Source organism: Lissotriton helveticus, chromosome 1_1 (genome assembly GCF_964261635.1).
Source record: "Lissotriton helveticus chromosome 1_1, aLisHel1.1, whole genome shotgun sequence".
In the NCBI taxonomy this organism is placed as follows: Eukaryota; Metazoa; Chordata; class Amphibia; order Caudata; family Salamandridae; genus Lissotriton; species Lissotriton helveticus.
In genome coordinates, this window is record NC_136057.1 from 607,301,245 (window position 1) to 607,314,902 (window position 13,658).

Sequence of the window (13,658 nt, forward strand, 5' to 3'; positions counted from 1 at the left end):
CTGCAAACTGGGTGCCCAGGACCCATGGGGCATGGCCTGGTCCCGGGGGATGGTGTCCCCGGAGCCGGAATGCCAGGGAGTGGGGGGCTGCGCAGGTCCCCTACCACATTAAAAAATCTATAATTTTAGGGTTGGGCCCCGAAATCGGCCCAGGGAGGGAGCTGTGCAGCCCCCTCCCCTATTTGTTTGAGGCCAGGCCCCAGATGATGGGCCTCCGGGATTGAAATCAGCCCGGGGTGGTGGGTGGTGCGGCCCCCCTCCCCCACTGTATTGAGGCTGGGCCCCGGGGGATGCATCCACACACAGACCCACTGAGAGACTCCAACACACACCCACACACCCACTCACACTTTGGTAAAAAAATAAAATATATATATATCGGTTTCACTTACCTGCAATATACTTACAATTCTGTTGTAAAGGCATATGCGTGGTAAAGAATTGCGTAGTATCAGAAATGCGTGGTGAAGGCACTGCATGGTATGAATGACTGCATGGTAAAGGTTGTTTCCCTGCAATTTATAGCCTATGTGTGGAAGTGAAGGTGTCTAAATTTAGAGTTATGGACAGACAAAAATCCATCCTACGTATTGGATACCTACATTTCTTCCTTCACTATTATAGTAATGTCAATCATTTTCATTTTCTTTATGTCAACATTTCTACAACATGCACATACGATAAGAACAAACAAAACAATTGTGGGGATCAATACATTGGACACAAAATGATTCATGACATAAATCAGTAAGTACAAATGGTGGCAAGTAAAAATAAAGCACCTTTTAGCATTTGTGAGACAGATTATACGTCCTCTATTCCCAACACGGTCAGCATTTTCCATTAGCATAGTACGTGCTTCATGCTGGTAGTCTGTAATTTTGCAAAGAGACTCGACAGCTGCCACAAGGCCATGCAGTATACTGCAGCATTCTGGATCAGCACGTGGATTGGGAGGTCCAACAGCAGCTAAGGCAGCCATTAACTACAGGATGGAGCAAATCAATGTTAAACAATCAAAAAGGAAAACTATTGTGTTCAAAGGTTAATGTCTCAACACAATATGCACATAGAGGATAGCATAACTACAATGTAAGTCAATATAAAGTACTCAATGTTATTATATATGTTCCTGTCTTAACAATCAAGTAGTTATAGTGTCAATAAAATGAAGAATGCAACATAACTTGCTTCATAACGTGTTCTTTATTCAGACTTCCAGCCTGGTTCTCATCTTCACCCTATACTATTTGATCTATTCTGTACAGTAAGTGCAACTTCAGATATTTCCAAAGTTATGATTCCCACTAAGCTGTAAAATACAGTTGACTGATGAAATGTTCATAAAGGAGATTCATTCTAAACTTCAGAAGCTGCAACAACAGTTATCCCAAAGTTGCAGACAGAGATCCACATCAAACAACCCCCTGCTCTAGCTGACCAACGTAAGCATCAAACTTCAAAAGCTGAGGAGGGACTCACCAAGGCAAATGGAGAGAAATTAGAAGAACTGAACTGTTTTTCTTAGTGACAATGTATGCCCATATATTTCAATGTCAAAATAAGGTAAGAGATCCAAAAGGGGGACAATCTTTGGTCCTTAAAAGAAGGGGGGGTGAGTTTGCATTGAAAAACACACACCTTTTGTAAACCATCTGGAAAATCTAGTTAAGCAGCAGACACTGTGGTTAAAAAAAAAATACTTTGCTCACAAGAAAAATCGAAACGTCACTGAAACCGGACTTTCTAAGACGTTTCTCCATCAAGTAATTCATCCTCAAAGAACAAACAGACTTGGAGTGCAGATTCGCTTCAAAGAAAAGCAGGGGATGCTGACAAAGCACCAAAAATTAACTTTCCTGGGACATCAGTAGCAATGGCAAAAGCAAAATGAAAGAAGAGAGGCAAACTAAATAATGGCCCCAGCACACATGCTGGGAACCAGAAAAGTATTCCACTATGATGTTCTGAACTGCACAGAAGTGTATATTTCTGTAACCTTCAAGAACAGTAAACAATGTAAACTGTCTTCTCAGAAGAAATAGTTGCAACTCAACGATACCCAATACTGTCTTATCCCAGGTCCTAAACTATGAACAAATACTTTACAGAGATTGTAGCGTGCCATTTGCTACCAAGCATACAATCTCAATGAAGAACTCTGTCTAGATGTTCCGAACTTTCACACAAAAACGGTGCACTCAATTACTTCAGTCAGCAGATCACAAGGATGAGGATATTTCCATCAATACACAAACAAAGAATAAAAATGTGTCTGAGCAAAAAAGGATCAACTCAAGAGCATTTAAAATCACCAATAAAATACAGAACCCAATTTTTAAAAATGTTTTAAAAGTGTATCACAAGTCTACAACTTCTCATAGGTGTATTCCTACATATATCCGAGGTTTCATCATAAATCTGGAAACTCGCACCAGTGGAAGTGTTCAAAACATAATCCTAGAAAATTCCTCCACAGGTAAAAAGTATTTCTCCATAGAGAAACTCATTATACCATAGCTACACAAATTGTAGAGCTTTTCGCCTTCCTCTTCTGACAGTGGAAAGTCATTTGGTCCTGTACTAAACAGGAATAAATCTCCGACTATATCCATATTTGGGACGGGAATCGGACAACAGATTGAAAATACTTACGCCTCAAGTGGTACTTACTCAGGAACAACACCCATTTTTGGGATAATGATGAGATTGCAAGGCCACCATTTGTGAATATGCGGCGGTCTTGAAGCACGTCATTTTATGTGCTGGTTAGCCTGACATGTGTAAATACTTTGTGAATATAGTCCAATCTTTTGAATATGTTAACAGCTCACCTACAGGCAGTTCTTTATACAGCGTGCTGCTTTAATAGAAAATATTAGCTATTTTCCAGACAAATTATATAAAAAACTAACCAGCATACAACAGGAATGTCTTTTCAAAAACAACCCAGATGGAGGAGACTGACCTCTGCATAAAAATGTTTAGAACGAGGCTGTGGGGAGAAAGCCAGCAGATGGGAGATGAAGCAGACAACACACAGAAAAGGGTTCACAGGATAACAGATTACATGTTCTGTCTGAACAATCCACACAAATAGATGGTGTTGCCTTTTATTAACTAGTGGCCAGTTTCCAAAGTCTCGTTTCTATTGGTACTGGACAGTGCAACAGTTCCTTGCTTCACTTTCACTACTCAAGAGAATCACAAGGGTATTTTACTACAGCCCCTCTCCGAGGAACATTCTAATCAAGGGAATCAAAAGGACATTCAGGAAAAAGGCCCTCTCCTTGAAGGTTCCCTTAACGGTATCAACCCATCTTTCAAGACTTTTCTACACAAGGGAATCAGAGCGATACCACTACTGACAATCCATTACATTGATGTACATTTAAACAGAAGTTGCCACATTTATGCATACTACTACATCAAATAAGACAATTATGAATGTAAGAGATCGGGCATGGATGCAGTAAGATTACAGCCAAAGTTACGGTATGGATCATGAATATGTTAAGAGTTATACTTAGGTTGAGGTTTATGAGAATGTTAAGGGTTAGGATAATGTAGATACATATTTCTATACAGTGGTACCTTGATGTAGTGGTATTCTATTTAGTAAAATAAACCCACCTGGAGTTTCTCCAAACAGCAATCACAAGTGAAAAAGTCCAGTCATAGAAACTCTCTGCTGAAGGAAGTAACAAAGCTATGGAAGATGTAATACTTCACCTGCAATCCCCAAGTATAGGAACCACAGGGGTTATTGTTCAATATGTAATACGGGGACACAGAGGGTGACAAGCATCTTCATTCCCCAATGTACAACAATAAGCCAGGTGGTTTAAGAAGGTTATCAAAGGACAAACTTCCATAGCTCTGTCAAACTTGGAGGATAAATTATCAAAACTCTCTGCTTGGCCTTTCTCACTTCTGTGACAACACCGTTAGAAACTGGTGAGGTCATCACTCTTTGAAGAATAAGAAAACTAGCCTGCACAAATGCATACCCAATACCTCTACAGATTTCAAGCATATGGACAATAGTATTTTTGCATGGATCCATTAAAAACAACGTTGCTTTGTATAACTTTAAGCATTTGATCCCACCATTGTACCACTTGAGGACACTTTTGGCATCAGGCATCTTAGAAGACACTCCAGTCATAACTGTAGTATGTACAGTAGATGCTGTATGCTAGTCTTAGAACTCTATGCATTAGCACATATTCAAAGCTATTTTTACAAAATGACAGATTTTTGCAAACATTGAAATTCATTCTAATACTGTGATGTTAATCATACCTCTTGTAAACTCTGCTCCTCTTGAACCCAGGAATTCAAAATATGAGAGCCAGAATCACTGACAATGAAATTCACCTAAAATGTTACACATGAAATTGTCAGTTAGGAAGACCGAAACAAGTTGAAATATAACTACAAACTTCAAAGGTCCTTACATTGTATTTACTGACACTTTAAACATATCTGGATTTGTTTTTCTCAAACTACACTTCATTCCGTACATATGTGGGGATGTGTGCTCTCATACTTTGAAGAAATCAGGTCAATAATACAATGTATTCTGCATGGTGTCTCAGCCACAGCAGCTCTTTTCTAGTTCCTTTCTTCTTCTCGGCAATCATCCTAAGGAACCCTATAAACTCACCTCATGGAGTATGAAGTCACCTGCATGATAAATACACTCCAGGATCCACCATCTCCTTTTTTAACAACTCTGCTAAAATGCTTTTAACACAAACTAACCATACTACTTGTGGAATATTATACTAGAAGAAATTTAATTAACATAGCAGTTCTAAACTAATTGGAAAGAAACACCACACAAAAACCAATGATGCAGAAAAAGTCTAGGTTGCATTTGCTCATTGTACAAAGCACTGCAGTTGCACTACCAAAAGCATTAGGAAGTTTCAAGGTAAAGCAAGTTCAAAACAACACCCTATATAACTATACAGGATTATGGACCAGTCTCTTCTCAACATTCAAATATTTAGTGGATTTGTATCTTGTTCAGTTTCTCATTCGGTTTTCCTTCAAAACACACCAAGTGTTAAATCAAATGCACATCAACTTGTCTTGGAAAATGATGGCTCTATAAAAAGCATGTCAATTTAAAAGTTAAAAGGAGACCACTGATTTACGTCCTTAATCTGCCAACTGCAAAATGTAATTGCGCCTACCCCCTTCTCACTATACTGGACCGTTGCCCTGTTGTGTGGTCCTGTTTGAAGGAAGTACTGAAATGACAGAGTCCATCAGTGCCGAAAAATGCCACGCCCATCACTGAGGCCAATCCATCCAAAAATATAACAAGCATTTGCAATGCAATAGGTCTCGCATTAGTAAAGTTTGAGCTATTGGTATTGTAAATGACACATTTTTTATTTATGTGTTGGTTTTGAAAATAGCAAAATTAATAGCTTTGTCATGTACAATGCCAATAGTTATAACTTTCGCAAATGTGACACCTATAGCATTTGTAATGCAATATGTGTTGTATTTACGTGACTTAGATGTAATGATATTACAAATAACAATGGCTTTTATTTTATTTTATTCTTAAATAAAAGTTATTGTAATATATAATGGCAATAGCTTAAACTTTTGTAAATAACTTTTGTGAAGATTATGTTCAGTGTATTTTATTGTGACGAAAATCCAAGAACAGAAGTGAAATATTAACATCTTTTTGTGACATTTGTAATAAAGCTTGAAACATTGAGAGAACATATTTGAACTAGTTGTTGTTGAATGGTTGCACAGATTGATGCTGCGGTGGCGCTGAGTGATGTTGTGGTGGCAACGAGTGATGCTGAGGTAACGCATAGTGATGTTGTGGTGCCCCTGAGTGATGCTGTGGTGGTGCTGAGTGATTCTGTGGTGATGCGATAGATAGAGTGAGGGCGATAGATAGATATACAGATAAATAGAGTGAGGGCGATCGATAGATAGAGTGATGGCGATAGATAGAGTGAGTGCGATAGATAGACAGATAGAGTGAGTGAGGGCGATAGAGTGAGGGCGATAGATAGAGTGAGGGCGATAGATAGATAGATAAATAGAGTGAGGGCGATAGATAGATATAGTGAGGCGATAGATAGATAGCTAGTGAGATAGAGTAAGAGCGATAGATAGAGTGAGGGCAATAGATAGCTAGAGTGAGGGCGATAGATAGATAGAGAGATAGAGTGAGGGCGATAGATAGATAGAGAGATAGAGTAAGGGCGATAGATAGATAGTGAGGGCTATAGATACATAGATAGAGAGTGAGGGCGATAGATAGATAGAGTGAGGGTGATAGATAAATAGATAGATAGAGTGAGGGTGATAGATAAATAGATAGATAGAGTGAGGGCGATAGATAGATAGATAGATAGATAGCGATAGATAAATCGATAGATAGATAGAGCGAGGGCGATAGATAGAGTGAGGGCGATAGATAGACAGATAGAGTGAGAACGATAGATAGAGTTAGGGTGATAGATAGATAGATAGATAGATGGATAGATAGATAGATAGAGTGAGGGTGATAGCTAGCTAGATAGAGTGAGGGCGATAGATAGATAGATAGATAGATAGATAGATAGATAGATAGATAGATAGATAGATAGATAGATAGATAGATAGATAGATAGATAGATAGATAGATAGATAGATAGATAGAGGGCGATAGACAGATAGATCGATAGATAGAGGGTGATAGACAGATAGATAGATAGAGTGAGTGCAATAGTTAGATAGAGTGAGGGCGATAGACAGATAGAGTGAGGGCGGTAGATAGAGAGATAGATAGATAGATAGATAGATAGATAGATAGATAGATAGATAGATAGATAGATAGATAGATAGATAGATAGATAGATAGATAGATAGATAGATAGATAGATAGATAGATAGACAGACAGACAGATAGATAGATAGATAGATAGATAGATAGATAGATAGATAGATAGACAGATAGAAAGATAAAATGAGGGAGATAGATAGATAGACAGATAGATAGACAGATAGAGTGAGGACGATAGATAGGGTGAGGGCGATAGATAGATAGGTAGATGGATAGATAAGATAGAGTGAGGGCGATAGATAGAGTGAGGGCGATAGATAGATAGATAGATAGATAGATAGATAGATAGATAGATAGATAGATAGATAGATAGATAGATAGATAGATAGATGTGTGTGTGGTTGTGGTTGTGTGTGGTTGTGTGTGTGGTTGTGTGTGTGGTGTGTTTGGGGTTGTGTGTGTGTAGTGTTTGGGGTTGTGTGTGTGGTTGTGGGGTTTTGTGTGTGGTTGTGGGGTTGTGTGTGTGGTTGAGTGTGGTTGTGTGCTTGCTTGTGTGTGTGCTTGTGGTTGTGTGTGTGTGGTTTGTGTGTGTGTGGTTGTATGTGTGGGGGGTGTGTGTGTGGTGTTGTGTGTGTGGGGGTGTGTGTGTGGGGCGTTGTGTGTGTGGGGGGTTGTGTGTGGGGTTGTGTGTGGGGTTGTGTGTGTGTGTGTGTGTAGAGTTGTGTGGGGTTGTGTGTGTGTCTGGGGTTGTGTGTGTGGGGGGTTTGTGTGTGGGGTTGTGTTTGGGGGGTTTGTGTGTGTGGGGGTGTTGTGTGTGTGGGGGGGTAGTGTATGGGGTTGTGTGTGGGGGGTTGTGTGTGGGGTTGTGTCTGTGTGTGTGGTTGTGTGTGTGTGGGGTTGTGCATGTGGGGGTTTGTGTGTTTGGTGGGGTTGTGTGTGTGGGGGTGTGTGTGGGGGGGGTTGTGTGTGGAGTTGTGTGTGTGTGGCGTTGTGTGTGGGGGGGGGTTGTGTGTGTGAGTGGAGTTGTGTGGGATTGTGTGTGTCTGGGGTTGTGTGTGTGTGGGGGGTTGTGTGTGGGGGGGTTGTGTGTATGGGGACGTTGTGTGTGGGTGTGTGTGTGTGCATGCGGGTTTGTGTGTGGGGGGGTTGTGTGTGTGGGGTTGTGTGTTTGTGGTTGTGTGTGTTTGGTTATGTGTGTGTGTGGCAGAGTTAATTACACTCTTTCACACGCTCAAATTCCTCAATTGATAGTTCTGTAGAAAGATGAAAATACATTCTTAGAAAAAGCCACATTATCCGGAGTAACCTATGAGCAAATCTCGTTTCCAAATACACAAATAAAAAGCAAATCGAGAGTGAAACTATTTAAAGTCGTACAAACAGTTCTGTGACAATTAAGGGAACAAGGGGCAAGGATGTGAGCATTGGTTAAAGGCCAGATCTACCGAATTTGGAACTGGGAGACCCTGTTCGAGTTTCGGCGTCGGCTCATCATCATCTGATTGTGGGCAAATCACTAAACTGCCCGAGCCTCAAACAAAAGGATGTGTCCTTGTGTCATGTAACTGGTGCTTGTGTGAAGCGCTCGAATACCTTCGGGTCGAATTTGCTTTACATAAAACTGCAAAAAAACAGGCCAAACTATTTCTTTGTTTAAATCCCAAAATGAGGGGAGAGAGAGCATGTGTATTTGTGTGTGTGTGAGATTAGTTGGTGGAAAAATACACTAAGCCAGAATGTTCTACATTCCTTGCGATGTTTCATGGAACATTGCCAAAAGATGATGTCACTTCCTTGAAAGTTACAGCAGTTTCATTGCTATCATTCTATTTGTCCTGCCTCATACATTTCTAGGCCCGCTTCTGAGATTGCCCTTTAAGGGCTGTGGCATGGGTGACCAGCCTGCCGTTTCTGCTAGTGCCGGGCCTCACATTGCATCACATATTCGGCCAAAACCGCAGTGTAATTAAATGAAGCATGTTCTACTCATGGAGTTCGCACAGATCACTGCAAGGCCTTCTCTGGTATGTGATGCCGGATCAGCGCGGGAGATGTGTGCCATAGCTTCCAATGAGTTTCACAATTCACTGTAAACACATGTTAACGAAATGTGAGCATACTTCGCAATGAGGGCACTGGTGTACCTTTGCAGTGACGATGGCCACATCTGCTCTGCACTACGCTGTGGCCATATCTCAAAATAAAGGATGCTCACATTTCCAGACTTGGAGCCTGATGTACCAAACATGTTTCCCCAAAATACAGGCTTCGCGGGAGCTGTGCATCTATAATAGGCCTGCGTGGCTGCAGGCAGAATACAATTAGCCGTGCACTGTGCAGTTGAAATCCCGGGGGCGGGGGCACTCTAATTACCGGGCCCGTGTGCACGGGCACCAGAGCTGCTAACGAACCCTACGAGGGGCTCCAGTTCCGAGGCGCTAATGAGGCCACTGTGTGCAGAGAGTGGCACTCCAGGACGGCCACTGTGCAGACATCCTCGGGGGCGCACAGTGCGACACACGGCGGGAAAAATGGTTTGGGGCAAGGACCAGGCGCTATAGGGCTTCAAAAGCAAACAGAATATGGATAATTGTGACAAAAAGTGACGTAGTGCTACTTGGGTAAAAGCGTCAGGGGGTCCAAAGGGTACACGGACCAGAAGAATAAGGCACATAAGTAGAAAAAAAAAAACATGAGCCAGGGAGCATAGCAGAGGGGAACAGAGAATGGCGGTCATGGAGCATGGAGAGTAGGCGCTATAAAGACCAGGAAGTAAAGTGGGGTCCACAGGTGCGAAGCAGCATAGGAACAATCGGAGCAGAGGGTGGGGCAGGGGAGCCAGTCCGCATAGGCAGAAGGAAACAAAAGGACAAAGAGGAAAGGCGACCTGAGATCATGGGACCCAAGCAGCGGGGGGACGAAGGACGGCGACTGCTTTAAGGTGTAGGGCACAATTACAAATAGGCAGATGCTTCCGGAAGCATAGGATTAATGGACACAAGCGCACAGAGGGAAAGGCATCGGGGACAAGAAAACACAGGAGGCACCGTGACATGCTGGCTGGAATAACAACAAGCAAAACAAGTTAAACAGGTTTTAAAAGGAGACACGGCCTCCGGCCGTGAAACTGAAAGTACGGCCGGGCGGCCGTGAATAATTAGGTGGTGACAAATGCGCTGGGAGGGCTGCCTTTGATGTGGTAATGCGAGGCAGGCAGGCAGGCGGCTGGTGGCATTGTGCACGCGCTTTTTAGGGCTTGCGCTTGCGCAATGACCTAAAAAGCACATGCACTCAAAGGAATCGCCAGTGGAATCGCCAGTGGTGGATAAACACTGGATAAGCCCCTATAGAGCTTCCAGCTGTGCACATGTGCACAGCAGGCGAGCCCTAAAGAGTTCCAATATTATTGAAAGGGAAGTCAGGTGACATAATGATGAGATATTTTGTCTCACGTATGACTAACAGACATGCTGTAATTACCAAGAGTGACACTGTATTTACTTGTTTTTCAACAACAAAACAAAAATATTCTAGTCTAGCGTTGGCAACAAACAAACTAGAAAAGTAAAAAATAACTCATGAATGCAATATGCAACTAGTAAACCCCATAGTCAAATTACCTATTAAGCTATAATAATAAAGCTAAATCCCTCTGAAAAGTTACTAAAGGTGCACACAAATGGGAGACTTTTCCTGTGCTCCAAGGAATCTTGCAAAGTCAGTATCACCTGCTACGCTACTGTAAAAGGAAATGATTTCCTTTGATTTAAGAACAAAAGACTTACTAGACAAAACTGACTACCATAATTATTTAAATCGACAGTCATGAGACAAACAATGCCAATAAAAGCCAATGACTTATCAAGATGCGATCAAAACATCAGGAGGAAGTCAGAAGATACAGGGACAGAAGGGAAGAAGTAAAAAAAGTAAACATGCAACTAATTCCTTAGGCACATCTGTGATAAAAAAAAGACTACAACGCAGCAAACAGTACTAAGCGCCTGATTACGATGCGGTTAGGATAGCATTCCCACGAAATCGGTTTGGGAATGATTTACGGTTTGGGAATGATTTACGATCAACTCGGATCGAGAGAGTCCAATTGACTGATTAGGATGCATCCGGATGCTTTCAGATACGATTCGGTCGGACTCCCATTGGCTTCAATAGGAGCCTATGTTCTGACCAAATGCATAGGCTCCTATTGAAGAAAGGGGTGGCTTGGAAAAGTCGGGCACCATCTGGCGGGCACCCTCTGGTTGGTAAGGGGGACCCATACCACGAGCCCAATTGGGAAGGCTCTGGGTGCAGGGGGCCTGCTACGGGCCCCCAAAGTCTGATTCAGACTGCCGATTTGGAAAGGCTGTCCGAATCCAGCATCGTAATCAGTTGTTCGGCAACAATGCCCGTAGAGACATACGAGTCTGCTCCGTACAGCACGGTCATTCCGAATGCCGTTGGGTTTGGATTAGGATATTCCTAACGCCTAACTCGCATCGTAATCGTGCGGTCGGAAACTTTTCCGAGTCGGTCGGAAAGACACGTTACCGATCCCATTTGTAAGGAGGCCTTCCTAACTGCATCGGAATCTGGCCCTAAATCTGCAATATTACATGAGGAGCAAGAAGAACAAAAAGTACTTAACTCCATAGTGCATCACACACAGAAAGAAATCATTATCCCTCAACCTCTTTAAAGAAGACAGACATTCGGCATTCCATAGATTCTGAGAAGTAGGTGCTGCTTAGCAGCAGTTTAATCTTCTTCTACAACTAAAGAATCAGAAACCTTTATTGTTTCCGAAGATTTTCCTAAAAGAAAATTAAAAATAAATTGGTAGAATATCAGCTACAAACAAAAAATATGAAATGCCCAAGAAAATCACCAGTAAGAAGTAGTTTCACATCCATTTAATAGGAATACTATGTACAAGATCGATTAAAGCATTTTAAAAACTGATCACTCAAGAACAAATAAGAATCCCCTCTGAAGAGAGATTGAGCATCACAGTTGATGGCTGCAGTTTCCCAGATAACAGTATTAACAAGGAATTTTAAAATTATTAGCTTACTTTCTGAAAATATGTGGTGCAACAAGTGGAAAACTAAGGTCAAATTTAGTTTAACCAATAAAAAAAGAATCAAATATATATCTTTAAAATTGATCGCACCTGTAAAGTTGCCTTTTACTTTTTACCAGTTTTTTAAAAAAAGCGAGTGTTTGTATGCAAAGACTCAACTTTCACTGAAGACTTAAATCCATGTTTGGGCGTTCCTGTAAAACTGTCAGAAGAAGAATGCTTTTGTGATATTCAGTGGAAGGTAGGGAAGAGCTGGAAGGATCCCCAGGAGACAAGGGTGGTACAGAGCGAGAAACTACATACACCTCGAAATCAACAAGCGGGGTTAGAGTTCCTCGTCAAACACAAAAACGTTTGAGGTGGTCCAGGTGGAAAAATGTGTCACTGGGCCAATCGACTTTAGACTGTGGTGGGGTTCAAAACATGGGTAACAATCAAAGTTCAAAAAGCTAGCACATCAGAAGATTATTTGGGAGCCAGCATTGTAACAATATTCATTAGCAAATTCCAAACCTACACTAATACAAAGGCTATAGCACATATTGTTGCTATAGTGTAGGAGGCTGGCTTAATATATGGTGAACACTTATTTAAGTGAAGCACCTTGCACTAATCCAGGCAACCCATATGGTGATTTCAGTGGTCTTAGACAAGCATAGAACGCTCTCCAAGTAGTAAGTGTGGAGAGCAGCCTTCAGACTTAGTCCAGAAGAATTGTTAAGCAGCTTGTTTTTTTACCAGAACTAATCATATAGTGTGGGTTAGACAAAAAAGAACTACACACAGTAGTTATAAAAATAATTACATTTATTATACACACTCACTAACACATTGATGTATCTCCTAACCGGAGATACCAACACTCTACACACAATATTTCAAATGTAAAACAGGTAAGTAAGCACAAATACTCAATGGTCTCCAGGGGGAGACCAAACCATATACTAAAGTGGAATGCGAACTGCGACCGAAGTCGGGACTCGGAAGAACTGGGGACACAAGGAACTAGCCTAGGTAGGAACCCAGGAACCACACGGAGGCTGTGTACAGAGTGGTAACACAGCCGCGTATTGAATGCAAGTCAGTGGGAAAGTCGCAGTTGCCGTTTTTAAGAAGAAGGACCCTTCTTAGTGGACCCTGAAGAAACCCAGTGGAAGACAGAAGATTGGAAAACCACCCCACCCGTGGATACCCCAGGTACCTACACCTGGGAATCCGGGTGCACAGGTGCGAAGTGACGTCAGAAACTGCCGTAGACCACAATAGAGGACTTCCGAAAAGATGCCGCTGGCGAAGAAAGTGAAAGAGTCCAGTAGAATCCGAAGATGGATTCTTGAAGAGAAGTACCTGCAAGGAGAGGGGACAGAGTCTATGCCACTCGGAAGTGACCAGGAGGCATGGAAGATCAATGACCACGGAAGATGCAGGAGTAATGACGGTGCCCTTGTCGCTGCAGCTGTGCAGACCAGGCGATGCTGTAGAAGAACAGGAGCGGTTCAAGAGCTGACCCACGTCGGAAGTCTAGGACTAACGAGTGGGTGTCCGACGGGAGGCGCAACAAGCCTTGGCAGCAGCAACAGACGTGGTAAACGAAGGTGCAGTGTTGGGACCAGCAAGGTCCATGGGACTCACCGAGTACAGGAGAGTTAGAACAGGCTCCAAGCATGCAGGGGAGCCCACTGAAGCCAAAAGAAACCCTCAAGAGGACCCACAGGCCGAAGGCACAGGAGTCCAAAGAGGACCTTGAGCAGCTCACCAAAGATG

At 42.2% G+C, this 13,658-nt stretch overlaps 1 protein-coding gene across 1 annotated transcript in view; it reads right to left on the reverse strand.

Annotated features, from left to right (window-relative positions):
- INTS13 (integrator complex subunit 13) overlaps positions 1-13,658 on the reverse strand; it is a 402,986-nt gene that overhangs the window by 330,356 nt on the left and 58,972 nt on the right. Inside the window, exons 3-4 of the mRNA XM_078674120.1 lie at positions 4,306-4,380; positions 783-985 (exon numbers count right to left, since the gene is read on the reverse strand). Coding sequence (XP_078530246.1) covers positions 783-985; positions 4,306-4,380 — 278 coding nt within the window. The remainder of the gene's footprint in view (positions 1-782; positions 986-4,305; positions 4,381-13,658) is intronic.